We start from the raw sequence: 20434 nt of genomic DNA on the forward strand, positions 1-20434 counted from the left end.
AGAACGTCAGGTGTTATATTTCCATCAGCCATGTTCATTTCATACTGGTTCAAAATATCTGCATCTTTCATATCTTTCAATGGCATTAAAGCCGCGCTGAAAATACCAGCTAAATCTGGTTCACCATTCACTTCCATTGCGTCTACAACTTCTTGGAATTGTGGTTGTAAGTTTATGAACCACCTATCCGGGTTAGCTTTATGACCCCATCTCATTGTAGTTCCATAGTCTGCAGAAACAAAAGTAGGTTTGTTTCCATATTGGGTTAGGTTCTGAATGAACTTTAAACAATGTTTCATTTCTATATGTTTTGTTGAAATTTAACCTTTTATTTTCACCGAGTTCATCCAAAGATTGAACGTTATATGCTCGTAAGTAAAAAGGGTTGTTTGTATTTGTGTACATTTTCTTTCAGTACTTCCATTCTATGCTGAATATTTTCATCTGTGTTGGAGTCTTTTGTATGTCGGCAAACATTTTTTCGATATTCTTCTACTCTGTCAGCCGAATTTTTCTTAAACTCTTGGAAAGATTCCATATTCACCTCATACTCTTGTTGAGGGTCAAGATTTTTTCGGCTGTTCCAAATCTTCATCTAGTTCTGTGAAGTTAGTTTCCAAAGGAGGGACTTGTTCGTTTCCTTCAGGCTCTTCTAGCTTGTTGTTGCTGAACTATTTCTTCCATGTCTGGTTGTATCTGAACTTCTTCCTGTGGAGTTTCTTGTACCTCATCTGCTGGCATTTCATATATTCCGAGACCGTTTTTAACAAGTTCCCTATCTAAGTCATCCGGACTCATAAACCTTTCTTCTTTCGTTCCGTTCTCTATTTTTTACGCGTTTCATGAAGAGAGTTGAATTGTCATTTAGCTCTGACACCAAATATCTCGGAGTAAATTCAGTCATGTCATTTGGATGATATGCTATTAAATCATATCCCTTAGCGAGCTTGTATTTTCCAGGTTTGAAATTATATCCCATTTGGTGCTGAACCATAAAGCTAAATAGGTTCGGGTCAGTATTTCCTTCCTTTGAACTTTCTAATAGCTTCTTTATATCTGTCACTAAAGTCAAGGAGTATCTGGGTAACCATAGTCTTCTTTAACCCATTTTTAAGAAATCTTGGTTTCCTTGTTCTCTACTTCTTTTATGTCCTTGCTCTGTTTTGGTTGGTTTGGTGCACGGTTGGTTTTGTGCAGGGTTTTGAACTGTTGGTTGCTGTGCAGTGTTTTGAACTGTTGGTTGTGGTGCTGGATTTTGAACTGTTGGTTGTTGTGTTGGTTTTGGTGCATGCCTGTGTCTGTGTCCATGTGACGATGTAAATGTGTTAGGTAGTCCTGGTGCAGGTGCTTCTCTTGGAGGGTTTTGGTGGTATATAAGTTCCACCAGCTGGCACATATGTTCCATCTGCAGCATAATGTCCTACCTGACTTTTCGTTTTTAAGAAAGCATTTACTAGGTCTGTTTTGGTCTGTTGTAACTCTTTTTCTTGACTTTCCACAACAGTTGCTCTAACGGCGTCATAGGCACTTTGAACTGCCTGTCTCGTTGCTGCATCTGTTATTTTCGTCATATTTTGTGCTACTTCTCTTAACTCTTTGTCGAAACCTTCAGACTTCAGTTTCTTTCCAGATGAGAAGTCGTTCACTAGTTTCACCTTACTATGAAGAGCTTCGAAGGCGTTCTTAAAGTCAGCATTTGTTAAAGCTTCATTTGAACTGTCTTCATCCGCTTGTATTTTTGTCCTTATTGACCCTATAAGCTGGGCTGCTTTAGCGTTGGCTTGGGCATCTAACCAGTCATTGTTAGCTTTTATATATTCTGCGCTTTTCATTGCCTTTTGCATGGCTGCGTCGTTATTTTTACTTTCTTGTGCTAAGTTTTCATACTGTACGGTTTGGTTTTGCAACTGTAAAAGTTTTTCTGCCTTTACATTTGCTTCAACTTCTTTTTTATACTCATCGCTATCCATATATGTCTTCATGGCTTTTTGTTTTATCTCTTCATCTTTCAGTACTTTATATTGAGTAGTATGGTTTTTCAAATTTACAACATCTTGTTCCATTTTTGCTACTTCTGCTGCTTTTTCTGACACTTTTTTCGCATATTCCTCTGTACTTAGTTTTTCAGTTGTTCTTCTTTCTTCTTTTTCTCTACGTTTAACTCATTGAGTTTCTTTGTGTGTCTGTCATATTCTAGTTTCTTTTCGTTTTCACTTATTTGTTTCTGTATGTCTATGTTTGACTTTTTGACATCTGATATTTGATTTTTGAGTGAACTCAAATTCATTTGACTTTGAGGGTTATAGGCTGTTCCGTCTGCAGCTCCACCATAGCCTGCCATTTTCGCTAAAAGTGCCGCTCTTAAACCTCCACTCTGTGCACCAAGAACTCGGTTTAAGAGCATAGGGTTGCTTGACATTTGTTGCAACATAGTGGGGTCATTCAGCATTTGTTGTTGCAACTGTTGTTGTGGTGTCAGTTTTACTATTGGATGTTTCAATGCTCTCTTCCTCTTACGTATATTCTTACGTAGCTTACGTGGCATTTTAAGTGAAGTTAAAAAGCGGTTTTTGACAGATGTTTATATGACACTATTTGTTCAGCACAAAAAACTACTCGGTCAAAGTGTTGTCAGTTTTGTAAAATAACCGTCCTATCTCATTCTATAAGGGGGGAAAGGCTTCTCAAAGTATACTTCCTTGGAACGCCTGTAACTTTTCCTGTAGCGACGATAGACCCTTACTTGTCCGGACAAAGTTATACTATTTTGAGCGCTCTACAAAAAAGTCACTGGCTGGTCGGCTGGGGTTCGGTCCTCCTCTTGGGTCTTGGGCAAAATTTCTTATGGGCTAGAGGGCGCAACGCGCCTGGAAGCCCTCCGAATATAAACTTCATTTATACTAAACATCTTCAGGGCTAGAGGGCGCAACGCGCCTGGAAGCCCCACTACCTTTTTTTTTTTTTTTTTTTTTTTAATAATACATATTATTATATAATTAACATATTCATAATGTTTCACACTTTCAAAAATATAATCCTCCTCCTCTCAAATAAACGTACATACGGGTGGCCTCTTTTTTCAAAAAATTAAAATTTGAAATTTTGGGCTCAAATATTAGAGATTTTTTCAACCTTCAACGATATATGTTGTCTATATCAGACCTCCTTTCTTTTTGATACTTAACATTGTTCCTAAATCTTAGCCGTTAAGGCTGTTCTGAAAATATTTTTTTTTTGAAAAAATTCGAAAAAAATTCTTAAAATTCAAAAATCCCTTAATTCCTGAGGATTTTGGAAAAAAGTTTTTACATGAACATGTGTATATTATATGAAGTATATTGATAAGGTAAAAATCAAATTTTATTGCATATTCATTGAGAAAATAAACTAACGAATCCCTCAAAATTGAGAGGGTAATCCTCCTCCTCTCAAATAAACGTACATACGGGTGCACCTTTAATGCTGACAACAATGAAGAGAACAACGAGAACCAAGAAAACAACGAAGAAGCAGATGCCCTCGACCCGCCAAACAACTTAACAGAGACAGAAGATGAAGGATGAAAAAAAATGAAAAAAAAAAAGAAAAAATGGGGCGAGCCGGGAATTGTAAGTGTTTATTCGGAAAGGGTTAAGACGAGCGAGCGAAGCGAGCGAGCAAAGTTTTAGGTGAGCGAGCGAAGCGAGCTACTTGGGTGGAGGTGGGGCAGGATTTGGTCTAGGTGGATTTGTTGTTGGTGGTTTTCACTCCAATGAGTGTATCATGGATGTGGTGCTAGTCTGTTATCAGACCATACGGACTGATGGATGGGAGGTTAATATTATTATCTGTTTGAGGGAGGGTGAGTAATTTTCGTGGTGTCTCTTTTATTTTGGCTTGTGATTCCTAGCACGGAATCCGGTGTTTGGTACACGTTTCGTACCGAGTGACATCGCTTAAGCTCTGCCAATCCTACTATGCTTCTGTTCTTCTCACTCGTCTTATCTCTTCTTAGTTAAGGAATTCGTCCTCATCGGGTTGGTCTAAGGCTTGTTCTATCGCGTTGTTCTCAGCATCTTCTTCGATGATTTGATCAACAGAGATAGTTTGTTCGGTTGAATTATTTATTTGTTCGCCTTGGCCATTGTCTTCTTGAGCATTTCCATTGTTGGTTGGTTGCTCTTCAGAGGTTGCCTGTTGGTTCTCCTGACCATGATCTGTGTCGTTATTGTTTTCATTGTTGTTTGGTGGGATCGCTGCATTGGGAGCTGTGACTAGTCCTGGGAGGGGACGGCAGCGCATACCGAAGAATTCTGGCACTTTTTCAAAAACAATGCAAGCACTCGCAGCTATCGCGTGCATCGAAAGTCTCTTGAGTAGCTGTATGTGATCTGCAGGTGAGATTCTCAATGCGTCGAGTTTTGTACGGAGAGGGATGACTCCTAGTGATGAGACTACGATAATTGAGAGCGTCGTGGTCCAGTTAAATAATCTCTCTGTTTGTTCAGCAAGGCTCTTATACTTGTTAACCTTTTTGTCGTATGCCGCGTCAAGAGAGTTGCCAACATTGTTGTCCGTGCCGTAAGGGCATGTGACTTCAATGATCTTGATCATCTTGTTCGCTTCATCGTAGACAACAAGGTCTGGGAGGAGATCTTTAACTGTGTCGTCGAGCTCTGGGCCTGTTGTTTGGTAGCCGTCACTTGTAATTCTCGCCGAGCATTTGATGGTTACTCCTGGATAGTGATCGTGAATGAATTGGTAAATGTCATCGCATATGATATTGTGGCGCCATTTGTATAGACTGAAACGGTTTCTGCACATGTTCAATGTGTGGAAGAGAGTGCAGGATTGGCATCCGCACAATGGACAATTAGCCAAAACTTCTGGGTTGTGGAAGTGCATGTTTGCTGGGGTTGGAGCTGTGTTTGTACGGAGAGCAATAGCCGCTGAGTAGAGGTTGTTTGGAACAGCTTGTGGTCTCTTCATGATGTCGTGTGACTCCGCTAGCGCTGCTGGTTCGCAGAAAGTGTGTGAGTGTGTTTCGTCTTTCTTGAACTCCTCGTACTGCCTCTGTTGGATGACGCGACCGATTAAGGGTGAGATTTGGCCGATGTGTTTCGAGCGGTACCAGTCTGTTGCATTTTCTCCTACACCTCTGACTTGTATGCCTCCTTTGTCCCATTCTTTGAATCTGACTTCCAGTTTGTCTGCTGCTTTAGCCGCCTGTGTGATGAAACAATTTGTGCGTTTGGATCTTTCGTTCTTCTGGACAATTTTGCCGTTTTCCATCTTGATGCCTAAGAAACCATTTTCTTGGTCTTCGACGACCTTGCGGAATGACTTCTCTTCTTGAGCCATTGTGTGAAAGAAGGCTTTGGTTTCTGCTTGTTGACTTAACCATAACCTCGCAAATTTAGTGAGAACGAGCTGAGGCTGGCGAAGTTCCAATTTAACGAGTCCAAAGCCGCCTTTGTTCTTCGGCATGTAGAAAAATGAAACCGGAATGTTTGACGTCGGCGCTTCTTTGTCGATCAGGCCTCGGATCATCTGATCTGTCGCTTTCAAGTCATTGACTCTGAATACGTTGTGGAACATGTAAAAGTCAAGTTGTGGCAAGATGAAGACTCTGAGAGCGATAATCTTCTGAGAGAGAGCGAGATGTGACGCGAAGACGACTCTGATCTGTGCTTTGACCTTTTCCAGAATGCCAGTTGCAGCTGCAAATCTTGATGTCTTTGTTCCAGAGATTGGTATTCCAAGATATGTGATGTTGTCCATGCTCGTCTTGATTGGGATTTCGTCTGGACCAATGCGGAAAGGTTGGATTGCAGTGGATGTTTTGGCAAGTGTGACGCATTTCTGTGGTGCAACTTTGAGTTTCGCAATTTTCTGGAATTCATCTACTGTGTTTAAGATTCTTTGCATTCCTTCATGTGTTGGAGAGATGACTAGAACGTCGTCAGCGTAAGCTTGAATGGCAATTGAATACTGTCCTGCTTTGTCTTGGAATCTGTAACCGTCCTCAAAGTGTCTCCTCTGGACTGCATATAATAAAGGATCTAAGCAGCAGTTGAAGAGGATTGGACTGAGTGGACAGCCTTGGATGACACCTCTGCGAACCGGAACTATCTCGGAGTGTGCATGTCTTGTATAGATAGCCGTTCTTGCTCCTTTGTAGAGGTCCTTGAGCAGATTGATGATCGAATCGGGAACTTTCTTCGCTTCGAGAGAATCAAAGATCAATTGATGAGGAACTGTGCCGAAAGCGTTCGTGAAATCGATTGCTGTTTGGAACATTTCAGACTGTGTTCTGGTTGATTGGCAAAGGACTTCGTTCGCGACTGCAATGTGCTCACTCAGTGTTGCTCCGCGAACGAAACCTTTTTGCATTGCGTGGAACATTGGGATCATCTGTAACGCTTTGTTGACTAAAGTCATGAAGATTCTGTAAGTGCATGACGTGATGCCGATTGGTCTCCAGTTCTTTGCTAACGATGGGTCGTCCTTCTTAAAAAGCATCACTGTCTTGGAGAGCTTCCAGCAGTCTGGGATGTGACCTGATATGATGATTGATCTGAATAATATACTGAGGAATTTTGCGGCGCTGACTGGGAATAGCATGTAAACTGAGTTCGGAATTCCATCGAGGCCGTGTGCCGATAAATGATTCTTGTTGCGGATTACTTCGATGATCTTCGATTCATTTGTCATGAAGTCGAGGAAGTCGTTTGCGAAAGCTTGGCCATATCTCTCCGGTAACGCGTAGTCATGATGCAGGAAGTTTTCGTAGCCTTCAGCTTCGTTTGCCCATTGAGGTCCGTAGTAATCAAGGTATTCGCTTGGCTTCAATGATTGTTGTGGAACTTTGTCGGCTAAGATTATGTTTCTGAGAGTCTTTGTTGGGTTATCGGCGAAACATGCTTGTAACTTCTTCCTTGCATATGGTGATGCATCCTGTGGTGTTCCGAGAATTCGGTTAATGTAATCCATTTTCTTGATGAATTCGTTGTTGTCCTCCATGTTGACGATGTTGAGAATACTCTGGTCGGAGATCGGTCCTTGAAATATTTCTTCAATGTTATATTGTTCGAATTTGTTATCTCTGAGATCGTTTTTGATTTTTGCAATCATTTCGACGAATTTATTGTGTTCATCGTCTCTCGTGCTGTCTTTGAGGCATCTCGCGTGACTTATGTGTTTGACTACTTTGATGAGAGTTCCTTTTATTTCATTGGCTGCTTTTTGAATGCGATCCTTGTGTCTTCCGATATCCTTGGCGGTGGTGCTGTGTCTTCTCCTGTGTCTTCTCCATTTTCTGCTGTCATAAACTTTGGTTCGCTGTGGTTATTGGTGTAGATCATTTCTCTCAAGGCGGCATTGCATTTTAGTGTCAAGTAATCTACCTTGATTTTGTCTGCTTCTGTATTTCCTGTAGCTGCGTATCTTGTGGCTAATGGAGTGAGTTTCTTGTTGAAAAGTTCTCCTCCTCCTTTCAATAGTTTTAATCGGACGAGTGATGTCATTTTCGGTGTAACGCAGCCTCTCTCTTCTGCTTGTTGGAGTTCTGGAATGTTTCTTCTTGCCTCGGCGATGATGGCTACCTCTTCCTCTTCTGTTGCTGGTGGATTGATGATGACGGCATGAACCGCTTCATCTTCTGTCTCTGTTGTGTTATTTGGCGGGTCGAGGGCATCTGCTTCTTCGTTGTTTCCGTTGTCTTCTTGGTTCTCGTTGTTCTCTTCATTGTTGTCAGCATTAATTATCTGTTGTACTGGAGTGTTGTCTACTTGCTCTGCTCTTTCTCTTGCTCTCTCGGCATGTAATGCGTCGAGTTCTTCTTTGGTAATCCAGCAGTATGTAGCATCAGTGTGCGCGATTTCTCCGTCTACTCCTGCTGTTGTAGACTTATGTTTCTTCTTTAGATGTTCTTTGATGTCGCTCAATTCTGTTACATATGTGTTGCATCCTGCTTCTGGACATTTGCGACAAGCGTGTTCTTTGATGTCTTTGAGTGTCGGGTAGACGATTCCTTTTGGTCGGTTGACTCCTTCTATGACAATACCCCAAAAGAAGCCGTATCTCTCGATGTATACGTTCTTGGCGTGTTTCTTCGTTTTCATGTGGTCCATGAGTTTTGATCTGTCGTTGTTCGTGTATGAGCAGTCTGCATAAGGGCATTTGAATACGTGCGTATCAAGGTCGATGTTTCCGTTTTCATCTTTGTAGACAAACGTGCCTGTGCCATAGGCTTGGGCCAAAAATTCAACCCAGATGTCTATGGTGTGAACCTTTGGGTCAAAGCTCGTTTTCGCGATTTCTCCTTTGAAGTGGTCGCAAAGTTTTCTCAGTGATTCGAATGCCTTGTCTTCGTGTCCTTCGTATGATTCAAGTGGGCATCTAAGACCTGGTTTTGGTAATTTCCCTTCTTCTACTAGGAAATATACAAAGATTGGTGTATCTTCGGCGATAACCTCTTTGTTGACTCTGTAGTCTTTAATCGTTGTGTAGAAACGTTCTAAGTCTTCAAGTGTTTTGATGTTCGTTAAGTAGTCTTCACATTGTATTAAAAATTCTGTAAGTTTTTCGGCTGAGTTAATGTATCTTCCATTGTTGTTCTGGCTGTTCGTTGTATCATGTTCTTCTGCGTTGGCTAGAGCTCCTTCGACAAAATCTGGGCTGTAATCGATGTCTTTATCAGCAATTAGTTCCTTATTGTTCAGTGATTTAATCGGGATATTGTGTGCGCTGAAATCTCTTAAAAGTAGAGTCAGAATTCCGAGATCTCCTTTTGGTGGTTCATCCATGCATGGTACAAACCTGAGTTGACAGGTGTCTGTGATGATTATGGATGGTTTCCGATCTGTTCCTGGTGGACTTGGAGGGAATGCTTCTTCAATTGTTTCTATGGCTTCTCTTCCTACGATAAGTCTGAATCTGTTTGTTTCTTCAAGTGTGTCAAAAATTGCGACTTGTGTTTCTGGAAATAAATTTTGTACTGTTGGTTTGTCGATAGTTTTGTAAAGGCGTAAAATGTCGTTGAAAAAGAAAGATATATCTGGTGATAATTTTTCTGTGAGATGTGAAATCATATGGATGGCATGATCTTCTGCTTCGGTGAATAACTCGTCGCAATACAAGCATCTGTATTTTAGAGGGTTAAGTTCTTCGATGCCTGTCTTGTCTATTTTGATGGCCGTTATTCTTCTAAATGTGTCTTCTGTTGTTTCAAATGTATTGATCATGGGGTCAGTGTTATGGTGCTCTCTGATGTGTTCAACCATTCTTTCACAATTGTCACAATGGAAATTACAGCCATCAGCGTTACAGTGGAACGGTTCTGTACTCAAGTCACGGTCTTCAGGTGAGAACATGGATGCGACTAACAAACTGATGGGCAATGATGCGATGGATTGGCTAAATAATTTTTCCGAAATCCAGTAATTCTCTATTTCTTTCGGGTAATCTAATCTGAACTCCATCTTCGATAGGCTCCTGATTAAGTCGGAGTAATTTTCTGGATTCAACGCTGCAATATTTTTCAAAACGATATCTAAATTTTGTTCCTCAGGCTTCAAAATCGTTTTCGCGGTTGGCGTGAAACTGTCTGTTATAGCTGTGTTGCCACAGTACACGTACGATTGCAGTGGAAGCTTCTCGGGACCTCCTGTACCCAAAACAGGAATCATACCACTAGACTACTCACCCTTCTTAATGATTTATAAGGATTTTAATCCTTAATCAAATCTTCAAATTATTATTACTAATATGGATCTTGAAGGATCAAATTCTCGGATCAAATGTCAAATAACCTTCATCAAAAGATTCATAAAAAGTTATACTAATAAAATATTTTAAAAACCTCGTTGATTATAACACTATAAAGTGCCTTAATTCTATCGGCGCGGAGCGCCGATAGAATGGTCTAAAAATCACTTTTCCGAATTAATAAACGTCATAAATTTCATTTTTCTTATTGAAATTCAGTTTTTAAAATTCTTATATGATAGTGATTGAAATAACAATTAATATGTTAATTCAAAAACCATGCTCTCAATTTTGAGATTGTCTGTTTGTATAAAATTCTATTGATGAAGCGTACGTTTAAGTTTAGATTCTTCAATGTCTCAGGCCCTTCGCGCCTTACCTACACGCAAAACAAACATGGATCAAGTTACACACCAACGCGTTGCATTAAGCAGAGTATCTAATACAAAGATTCAACCAATAGCTTCAGCACGCAAATCTTTAATTCATCATCCAACACCATCCGTTCAAGCAGCGCCAGAACCAGTTGCCAAACCAGCTCCTGAGTTCCACTTCAAGCCGGTTTCTATTGGTGATCCTCTTGATCCGATGGATGTTGCTGAATATGAACATTTCATTTACAGAACAATGCGTCAGCGTGAGCTAACAGAGGAACCACTCGTTTTCAATCAACAAGAAATTACCCTCAAGGATCGTAATCTTCTTATTGATGCTCTCTGCCGTTTTCATTATAAGCTTGGCTTGACTACTAACACATTTTACAGATTCATCGGAATTTTCGATCGCTTCTTATCAAAGGAGTCAATTCCGAAGTCAAAACTTAAAGTTTATGGCTGTGCTGCTTTCTTAATTGCTTCTAAGATTGAAGATATTTATCCTTCCCAATCAACAGATCTTATTAAGCTCAGTGAGCGTGCTTTTACACAGAGAGAATTGTTTGCTGCTGAAATTCAAGTTATTAACACAATAGGCTTCAATACAACATTCGCAACACCACTTTTCTTCTTAACACATTTCATGCAGATCCAGGATGAAACAAAGGAAGACCTTCTCCTTGCTCGTTATATCCTCGAAATCATGCAGACACAGAGCCAGTTCTTTGGAATGAAACCATCAATGATGGCATCTATTGCTGTTATGTTCACTCATTACTTAAGAGGTGTTACATTGTGGTCCAATACATTCTCTGGCTATACTCAGTATACTCTTGAAGATATGGATGCTTCTGCGAAGTGTATTCGCGAGATGCTCACAGAAGAAGACCGTGAAGAAACTCGCTTCATGCGCCGTAAGTATGGCTCTGACTTGTTTATGGGTGTTGCTCGTGTTCATATTCCTTCTCATTTCCCATAATTTCGTTTATTATATTATCTTTTTTGCTTCTATTAAAGATTTATTAATATTATTTAATCTGCAGACTTATTTTTAACATGTCCTCATCAAAGATAAGTTTCAAAAATGATAATAAAAAGCTTCCAAAAGAAATTTGGGAAGGAGAAAATATTTTTCTAATAAAATAAGCGTATTAATGATTGTTGATTAATTGGGCCAGGCTAGTTTTCCTTTTTATAAAATGGAATCCGTTTATGAAAAAAATTTTTCAATAATGAGTGAAGAAGTTTGCGCTTGCTTGACAAACAATCAACTCAAATCGTTCAAAAAGGCATTTAACCACTACTCCAGACAAAACAATGGAATTCTTAAACCAGAAGATCTTCCAAAAGCCCTTAAGATGGTAGGAATCCGTCCAACAGATGAAGAAATCCAAGAAATGATTGAAGAAATTGGTACTGATAATCCAATCGATATTGTCGAATTTACAATTTGCATTTATTATTTCTTGCGTGCTGCAGATACCCAAGAAGAGCTTATCAATGCATTCAAAATATTCGATAAAAAGAAACAAGGCAAGCTCCCAACAGCTACAATTCAGCAAATTTTAACCAGCCTGAAGCATCCGGTTTCACAGCCTCTTATTCAAGAATTGATTTCTCAACTCGATAAGGATGGAAGCCATATGATTGATTATGCTGAAATGATACGTCTCATGCGTCCAAATTAGGATAGGCACTATATGTTAAAAAAACCATTTTATACTTTATAATTTTCTTTTTTCATTACCAATTCAGAAAATTGGTTTATAAGATATGAGCTTATGCAAAAAATTCAATAAGAGAAAGAGTTTTTTTTAATCATGAATAATATCTTTATAAAAAATAACATGAAATAGATAGAAATATGATGCAAAGTAGTTACACAACTTATAAGGACAATTTGTGGATCATTACGTGAGGAATTAATAGTAATTTAAGTGAACGTGCAAAACTAAAATTTGAAAATAAATTTTCGAAAAGAACGAATTTCTATTTTTGAATAAGACTGTGTATTACAATTAAATTTGGTATCCTGAAGACTTTTTGGTATCATCTCTGACAAATAAAGTGTCTGCATCATCTTGAATACTAATAGCACGTGATTCAATGCGTAATGAGATAAATTCTGCGCTCATTGTGGCAGCTGCCCATCCTAAAAATGTAATTATCCACCATACAAATTTAGTGGGAATACCACAACAGATACCTGATAGTACAATATGAACACCATAAAGGGTTGACATGTAGTCAAGAGCTTTTCTGTGCCTTTGTTCGACAAAGGCGAAAACAATGCCAGCACAAAGAGATGAAGCCATTTGTGATAGAATTGAAATACGCCCTAATCCTGTTCTAAATGAGAATATATTCGGATTAAACATTTGTTGAATGGTAAATGGTATATCATTGAAAAAATCGAAAAATAATATAGTGAATGCCTGCGAAGCATAAAATACTGACTGAAATGCAAGTATTTGAATAGAAATGTGTAAAGGATCAAACGGTGTACGAGGGCGAAACATATTTTTGAACAGAACGATTATTTAAAAGTGACAAAACTGACATGAAAATTTTTTATTTTCCGGAATATTTCCATTGATAATATCAACTTGTCGTCTTTGCTATCATATATTTTTACCTTGAGAACAAGAATTAATTGCTTATGCGTTCTTGCAAAAGAGTCTTCATTATCTTGATTTTGCAAATTTGATTAGTTCATAATTGAGTTAAACACAGAGTGAAGAAAATACATCAATCAAAATGCTAAGGTATTGTGATACCATTAAGAAATCAATATATTTATATCCCGATGATATTATGAAATTAGGGAAAAAATATCTTAGAAGATGAAAGCATAAAATATTTGAATAAACATAGTCAATAAGATATAGAAAAATTTCTTTTTATAACAAAACAATAAAATATAGGAAACATTTAATGAAATTTATAAGCTGACAATCTTATTAACAACCTCTTTTTCGCCACCTTTATCTGCGATAATCACAGTAACATGGCAAACATAGTCCTCATCGAAACAAAGGCCTACACCAATATCATCAACAAGGTTTAAAACAACAGATACGCAATCAGTATTATTTCTCCATTTCTTCATAACCTCCTTTGGGGCTCTAGACATTTCACGGCATGTTGTATGACTTATATCACTTAATTTGTAGCGAGGTTCAATAATATTTTGGTAAAAATCATCTTCTATTGGATTTGTACCTTCAGATCCATTTGCTATATATTCAGAGTGTATCTGAGCAAATTTGAAGAGATCGTCATCTAAATTTAATCTAGCCAAAGAGTGTTGCTCGCGGAAATCATTCATTTCTTCTGCAACATGCTTGGCAAGTATATGGTTATCAACAAGAACTTCGCTACCATCAATTAAAGAAGCGTGTAGTGAACGAGTTACAATTCTCACAGAACAAAGCTTATTCTTCTTGAGACAGAAGCCAATTCCAATACGATTGAACTCACCAAGAATTGCAATCGGATGCTGCGTCTGATGCATCCATTCTTCAACGATTGATTTTGGATTTGCTTTTTCAAAATCAACCTGTCCAAAATCTACATGAATATTGGATACATCATTGAAACGAGAAGACATGAATTTTTGAGTAATCTTGGTGTGATCAGCCTGACAGAACTTGTAAGCGTGCATTGAAAGATAATCATCGTACAAATATGTTTGTAAGTCGAAATCTTTTCTTATTTTGTTGACTAATTGAATGCAGCGATTTCCAAGTAATACACTTCTGAGTTCATCTCCAACTAATTGAGAATTTCCAATATATGACTTGACTGCGCAGATAACTGTAAAGAAGGATATCTTCTTGTTAGATGCCATTCCGACTCCAACAACATTGATCTTGGAAAGAAGTGCTTTTGACAAGTTTGGATCAGTTGCCCATTCATTGGCAACATCGAGAAAAGCGTGATTGGGTGAATCACTTTTGGTAACATGAGCGTAAAAGTTTGCGAAAGGCTGACTTAAAACTTCGCTTCTAACGGGCGCCGCAGAAAATTTTGTCTCACCTTTTGCCATTGCTAAAGAGTGTTTCATAGCAAGTTTACTTAAAAGAGGACTTTCTCCGATATTTCCAAGCTTATGTGAGTTTCTGAAAAGATTTATTGCTCTAATTAAAGTTGCCGAGATAGATCGATATTTAAATTTCAAAATTGATGATGGGTTTGTAAAATCGAATTGATTGAATGAATTTTCTGTAGTTTCAGTATAACTTTGTGAAATTTCTACTTCATTATCTTCGTCATCCTCTTCATATTCTTCTTCTTCGTTTAATTTTAATTCAGTATTTGGCGTTTTTGATAAATCTTTGGTGCTATTTGTCGTGCTACCTTTTTTAGATTTGCTCAATGGACTTAGATCGTGAAGTTTCATCGATCCGCTTGATGAATTATCAACTTCTAAGTCTCTTCGTGATTCAATACCATCTTCTTTGGTTCTATTAGCACTAGCAGACATGTTGATTCCAAGTGTAAAACCTAAATCTCTACTAACGTCTTCCTATTCAAAATTTCAGAGAATAAATATAAAATCGAAACCGTAAGAATTACATGTTATGAATAAACATTACCATGCAAAGTGAAGTAAAATTGATTTAAGCTGTAATTCTTTTTTGTAATTCATCAGAAGGCAAAAACAAATGATAGGTCAATTACATCTAAATGAGCCGACGCACACAAGGGACCTGTCTCTACAGTTGAAGAATTGGAATTTGATGAAATAATTTTGTCTCTTATAATACATTGCTATATAAGTATTGCACCGTTTTCCATAAGAAATCATGTTCAGAAATAACTCATTTCTGTCTCAAATTTTCATTTTTGGGCCTTAATACAGAGATTATGAGTGAATGTTTGAAAAAAGTTTCGTACACCAAATAAATGAAATAGCATTAACTTCGTAGGCATTGATTTTGTTACATTCTTGATAAATGAATACAATATAGAGATCGATTTATAAATGATTCCTGATAACATTTTTCTCAAACTATTTATTTGTACAAATGCTTTATTTATCCATCAATGTTCGACATTTCACCCCTTTGCCTAAGTTTCCTTTCGTATGGTGAAAATTTCAATGAAATAGTTAAAAATGGAAAAACAGCACCTAATGAAGTGGTTTAGCATGGTGAAAATATCAATGAAAAATGAGTTTTTTTTGGAGAGCCGCTCTTCAAATTACGGAACTTAACAATAGTAAAGGAATAGTCGAACTACTTATTTCACATAGTGCAAATGCCAATCAAAAAGATAAAGATGGCAAAACTACACTTCATTATTCAACATTTTATCAAAGAAATGAAATTATGTTTCCAAAAAATTCTGATGTTCTATCTTGAACCAGGTTCATATATTCAAGATCATTATCGGTTGATAGTTTCTTTCCTAATGGGCAAATCCAGCTTTTTATATGAGCAATTGAAAATTCATGAAACATTCAAACAATAACGCAATAACATTTATAGCTTGGCCTTACCCTATAAATTATGGAATTGTGGTGCATTAATATCTTAAACAGCAAAGAGTTTCATTCAATGCATCTAATCATTTTTTTGGCGTGTGGGCAATTTTAACGACATTTTTTAACGCGATACGAGCGTAAGTCCATAGAATGTGTTTTGAGGGAAACTATAAAAATCCAAAATAGAGGTAAGTGCGCCATTATTACCTGCGAAGTTACATGGAATAAATCGAAGAGTAAGTACAAGATGATCTTGCATCTTTCCAAGTAAATGAAATTTATTAAAATTAAGATGATAATATTCATTTATAGTATGTGTATGATGTTTTTTCAAAATTTCTTCAAATAAAATGCAGAGAGAGGGTCAAAGTTGCTATTTGTCACTTTTCCACAAGTTGCTATAGTTGATCTCATTCACTGAGGTGAGAGACGCATCTAGTGTAATGGGATAAACAATGGGATTGCTGCTCTAAGTCCTAGGTTCGAGACACATTGGCTTCATTTTTCTCTTTTTTTTGACGTAAACTATTCAATTTTTGTGTTCTCCATTCAAATTTCAGAATTTTTTTTGCAGATTTCACGCTACATTCGAAGTTACCTTTTGTAACAACCACCACTGCCTACGAAAGACGAAAGTGTGTCACGATTTCACCCGGAAATCCGACGGTTGTTTAAGAGTAAGCACTTTTGGTCGTATATTAATTTAACTAATATGAATTTGGATTGTGCTTTCCTTATTGATGTAATGATATTTTCACTAATAAAAAATGAAATATACACAAGAAAAAAATTATTCAAAAATTATCATTGCATTTTATTTGAAGAAATTTTGAAAAAACATCATACACATACTATAAATGAATATTATCATCTTAATTTTAATAAATTTCATTTACTTGGAAAGATGCAAGATCATCTTGTACTTACTCTTCGATTTATTCCATGTAACTTCGCAGGTAATAATGGCGCACTTACCTCTATTTTGGATTTTTATAGTTTCCCTCAAAACACATTCTATGGACTTACGCTCGTATCGCGTTAAAAAATGTCGTTAAAATTGAACCGCGCCCATTTTTTTACACAATTGATGTTCAGTTTCGTTATTTTGTCGTGCATAAACATACATCAATTCTTTCATTATTTCTGTTTGATTTTCTGTTTTGGAGCGCCTAAGTTGAGAAATTTAAATAATTTAAATAATTTTAACAATTTTAACAAAATCTATTATAACAATCAATTTAAAATGTTTTCAAAAATTTCAAAACTCAATCAAATTAATTATCAAATTTAACCTCTTTAACCTCTTTGTTCTGAAATTTCATGGTCGTCAAAAATACTAATTAATTATTATATTTGTATGCGTGATATCCATTATAATCACAAATTTTTTTGATAATCGTTTTTTCAGAAAATTTTATGAAAAACTGCATATAACGTTTCGTCTGATGTCATAGGATTCTTTAATAAATCTGGCCATTTTTCTATTTAATCTAGATGTCACTTTTATTATTGAAAAATGGGTTTGAACTTTGGTGACTTATATCAAACATTACTCGGCATTTGGACATGCTCTTTAGCTGGCTTTATCTTTGTGAAGGCTAAGATGTTTGATCCGAATGATATGAAGTTTGTTCAATACGTGGTTGATGCTTGTTTTTTGCCAGCTTATTATTTTTACATGATAGCTAATACCAAACTTAATTGGACTAACTGGAAGGAACTTGTTCCTGTCGTTGTTGTTCAATTTTTCATACATTTTGCTGTTTTCATTTATTCTATTTTTGGAAAGAACATATCTTTTGCGGAAAAGTATTTCAAATCAATCACTTCCTATGGATTTAGCCAATGGGATGTATTCGCTTATCATATTTTAGATGAAATAGGAGCAACAAAATATCAGTATGTATCAATCATGTATGGATTTCTAGATGAGTTTATTTTCTTCCCGATCCTTAAAATACTTACATTTTACGTTAGACCAGGAAGTATGGACCTCAAATTGAGTAAAGATCAAGAAGACGACCAAGAACAAGAAGTGGATGACATTGAAGATCTAGAAGATAACACTGATGTCAAAATCGAAGTCGAAGGCTCAACAAGTTCAAATTCATCCGAACAAGTCCACGAAGAGAACGACGATCACAACGAAGAAGTTGATGAATCAGGTAATCCTACAGGTGACCTCAAAATCAAGAGTATGGAATCGAACGATTCTTCTGATGAAGAAAAGCCACTTTCTTTCGGATGGACAGTTTTATGGGCATTTTGCAATTCAAGAACAGTTCTTATCGTTGTTGGCCTTATATATTCAGCTACAGTTAAGGGAACAATGCCTGATTACATCAATGAGCTTGCCAAGTCATTGAGAGCTCCAACATTTCCAGCCATTCTCTTCATACTTGGTGTACAAGTTGCAAATACAAAGCTAAATGTTTGGACTCCAGGTATATTACTTTCAATATTCGAAAGATATATTTTCTGTCCATTGATCATGGCCGGACTTTGCAGAGGTCTCAACATTGATTCTTTGGTTGCTAAAGGAATGGTTATGATGTCAATCAGTCCACCAAATAACAGATCTCACCTTGCAATGGGAGATTCTGAAGCTATGGAGAAACCCAAAGCAATATATGCTTGGACAATGCTCCTTTGGCTCCCAATGTCATTCATTTGGGGTGCAATTATTATTAAAACTAATCTTGTTTAATTATAGAGAACTTTATATCAATAAACTATCATTTTATATGACAACAATGCCCCCTATTGTATTTTAATTATATTAACATTTATTTTTGACAAGATTTAAAGATATTTATTTGCAAAATGCCTAAAAATACGAGATTCAAGTCATAAATACACTATACCTTTTATTAACTATATGTTATTCTTGAATAAGGATGATTTGAATACTAATTTTCAATCGTTAGAGAATTATGTAAGAAAATAACAAATAATACTTATGAAAATAACGCAAAATCCTACAAAAGATATATATTTACAATGACTCGTAAAGTTATGAGAAATTAATTTTTATCAGATAAATATAGGTTATGTTATGTAAATTAACATGATCAATTACATCTATAATATTTATTTCCAAAACAATCTATGTAGGAATAAAACAAAAAAATTAATGAATTAAAACATTATTCTTCATCATTAATGATATTATTAACTTGATAAGTCAATCCCTTCAACTCATCATCAGAGTTATCAATGAATTCATCAAGAGAAGATAAAAATAGCTCATCATGAGTTAAGTTCTGCATTAATTCCCAAAATTCATCAGTTACAGTGTTATTTGCATGCCTGTCATTAACAGCAATAACAAATCTAAGCAGATTTTTAATAATTTCTAAATTTGTTGATGAATATATTGTTTCAAACAAATTTGATATATCAAACTGCTGTGAATATTGTGTGGAAGCATCATTATTGAACAGAATATAAATTAAATGGAAAGTATTTGTTATGAACTCGGGAGTTGTTACTTCGCTCATAAAAACCGGTAGATATTGTGCTAATTCTGATCTAAGTAGTATATCCCAGTCGAATCCTTCTGTTTCTAAAAGTTGACATAAAATTTTGCAACTTTTGTCAAAAATTTCTAATCCGTTGATTCTTTTATGGTATGATCTATTCCATGAACAAAGATAGTAAATAATCGTGTTATTTTTCTCATCATCAATTATTTGTTCCTCTAAAAGATATCCGAAAAAAGGAGAGGCACAAACATTAAAAAGAACATCAAAAATATATGATTGAACACCAGAATCCATCCTTGGATCGAAAAGCGTAAACATTCTAATTAATTTAAAAACTATTCCATTTTGAACTAAATATTGGACATATTCTTCGTTTTGAAGATAACTTAATAGCTTGAATGCGCAAGAAAGTCCTTTGATGGCTTTGTTGAATACAAATGTCAAAATATTCGGTAAATCTTCTGCTGGAATCGCTTCAACTCTAAAGAAGAACGAATATACATTGATAATTGAAGAAGCCCATTCATCATTGTATAAACATTGCTGCTGTGCTTCTAGAAGATAAGGACCACATTCTGGGCTGATTTTTATTAAATATTGCGGATTGATGGCAAAAATAGCAGTAAGTAAGTCAGTGACGCTAATCTTCGGCACTTTGGTCACTAGTTTCGTGATAATATCGAATTCAGCAAAATTTTCGAGTAAATATGCATGCTTTTTCAAAAATGAAGTAACAAGTGTGTTAATTATCTGTATTGCAAAACTAAAAGTGGATTTTGGATTGAAAAACTTAATTGTTTCGGGATAATCTATTAAAATTTGAAGTAAAACAAAGAATTCGCGAGGTAATTCTGTAATATCGTCAAGGTTATTTGATTGCGAATAGTTTATTAATACATTCAATTGCTCCAAACGACTTTTAATTTCTTCAAATTGTTCTGGTATTTCAAAATCTAGCAATAATAGGGCATTCATATCAAATTTGACTGTTAGATTTCGTGGGATAAATAGGAAATGAGTTTCTGATTGATCTTGCTTTTTGATATCTTTCTTTAAAGTTTCATTCATAAGAAAAATGAAAAATATGATACTTAAATCCAACCATATCTAACATTAATATGAATTAACGAGCATTTTATAATACCAAAATGGTTGCATTTTCCAAATCATTAGATCAGTAATGAAACTTAATATTGCTTGATACAATGCTTATAATTCAATTGTAGTATCAAGGCATTACATGTATGGACATCTCACACAAATTTTATATACAAGTGTTATAAATATTATGCATCACATCTTCTGAAACAAAAAGGAAGACCATCCATACATGCAATATT

At 36.2% G+C, this 20434-nt stretch overlaps 9 protein-coding genes and 1 non-coding gene across 10 annotated transcripts, besides 1 other annotated feature; 4 read left to right on the forward strand and 6 right to left on the reverse strand.

The window, feature by feature from the left end:
• Positions 1-273: part of a mobile genetic element that runs on past the window's edge.
• Positions 274-3990: 3717 nt separating this feature from the next.
• On the reverse strand, positions 3991-7113 carry TVAGG3_0980120 (ribonuclease H protein family; the record flags this gene model as incomplete). The annotated part of the gene is made up of 1 exon (XM_051253934.1): positions 3991-7113. One exon carries the CDS (start codon positions 7111-7113, stop codon positions 3991-3993), a length of 3123 nt encoding a protein of 1040 aa, XP_051079508.1.
• Positions 7114-7205: 92 nt separating this feature from the next.
• Positions 7206-9353, reverse strand: TVAGG3_0980130 (zinc finger protein 423-like protein family; the record flags this gene model as incomplete). Its single annotated transcript, XM_001312694.2, has 1 exon — positions 7206-9353. One exon carries the CDS (start codon positions 9351-9353, stop codon positions 7206-7208), a length of 2148 nt encoding a protein of 715 aa, XP_001312695.2.
• A 284-nt stretch (positions 9354-9637) lies between these two features.
• Positions 9638-9687, reverse strand: TVAGG3_0980140. Its single transcript has one exon. It is a non-coding gene; the product is annotated as a tRNA-Pro (tRNA).
• A 401-nt stretch (positions 9688-10088) lies between these two features.
• On the forward strand, positions 10089-11134 carry TVAGG3_0980150 (cell division; the record flags this gene model as incomplete). The annotated part of the gene is made up of 1 exon (XM_001313830.1): positions 10102-11100. One exon carries the CDS (start codon positions 10102-10104, stop codon positions 11098-11100), a length of 999 nt encoding a protein of 332 aa, XP_001313831.1.
• Positions 11135-11353: 219 nt separating this feature from the next.
• Positions 11354-11809, forward strand: TVAGG3_0980160 (calcium-binding protein family; the record flags this gene model as incomplete). Its single annotated transcript, XM_001313829.1, has 1 exon — positions 11354-11809. The coding sequence occupies one exon, from the start codon at positions 11354-11356 to the stop codon at positions 11807-11809; it is 456 nt and encodes a 151-aa protein (XP_001313830.1).
• Positions 11810-11972: 163 nt separating this feature from the next.
• TVAGG3_0980170 (SYS1-like protein family) lies at positions 11973-12649 on the reverse strand (the record flags this gene model as incomplete). The annotated part of the gene is made up of 1 exon (XM_001313828.2): positions 12140-12499. One exon carries the CDS (start codon positions 12497-12499, stop codon positions 12140-12142), a length of 360 nt encoding a protein of 119 aa, XP_001313829.1.
• Positions 12650-13045: 396 nt separating this feature from the next.
• On the reverse strand, positions 13046-14621 carry TVAGG3_0980180 (protein-related family; the record flags this gene model as incomplete). The annotated part of the gene is made up of 1 exon (XM_001313827.1): positions 13063-14607. The coding sequence occupies one exon, from the start codon at positions 14605-14607 to the stop codon at positions 13063-13065; it is 1545 nt and encodes a 514-aa protein (XP_001313828.1).
• A 674-nt stretch (positions 14622-15295) lies between these two features.
• Positions 15296-15487, forward strand: TVAGG3_0980190 (Ankyrin repeat family; the record flags this gene model as incomplete). Its single annotated transcript, XM_001313826.1, has 1 exon — positions 15296-15487. The coding sequence occupies one exon, from the start codon at positions 15296-15298 to the stop codon at positions 15485-15487; it is 192 nt and encodes a 63-aa protein (XP_001313827.1).
• A 1638-nt stretch (positions 15488-17125) lies between these two features.
• On the forward strand, positions 17126-18361 carry TVAGG3_0980200 (auxin efflux carrier component 1B-related family; the record flags this gene model as incomplete). The annotated part of the gene is made up of 1 exon (XM_001313825.1): positions 17126-18316. The coding sequence occupies one exon, from the start codon at positions 17126-17128 to the stop codon at positions 18314-18316; it is 1191 nt and encodes a 396-aa protein (XP_001313826.1).
• A 169-nt stretch (positions 18362-18530) lies between these two features.
• TVAGG3_0980210 (armadillo (ARM) repeat-containing protein family) lies at positions 18531-20162 on the reverse strand (the record flags this gene model as incomplete). Its single annotated transcript, XM_001313824.1, has 1 exon — positions 18756-20162. One exon carries the CDS (start codon positions 20160-20162, stop codon positions 18756-18758), a length of 1407 nt encoding a protein of 468 aa, XP_001313825.1.
• Between the last annotated feature and the right edge of the window lie 272 nt (positions 20163-20434).

Source organism: Trichomonas vaginalis, chromosome I (genome assembly GCF_026262505.1).
Source record: "Trichomonas vaginalis G3 chromosome I, whole genome shotgun sequence".
NCBI lineage: Eukaryota > Parabasalia > Trichomonadida > Trichomonadidae > Trichomonas > Trichomonas vaginalis.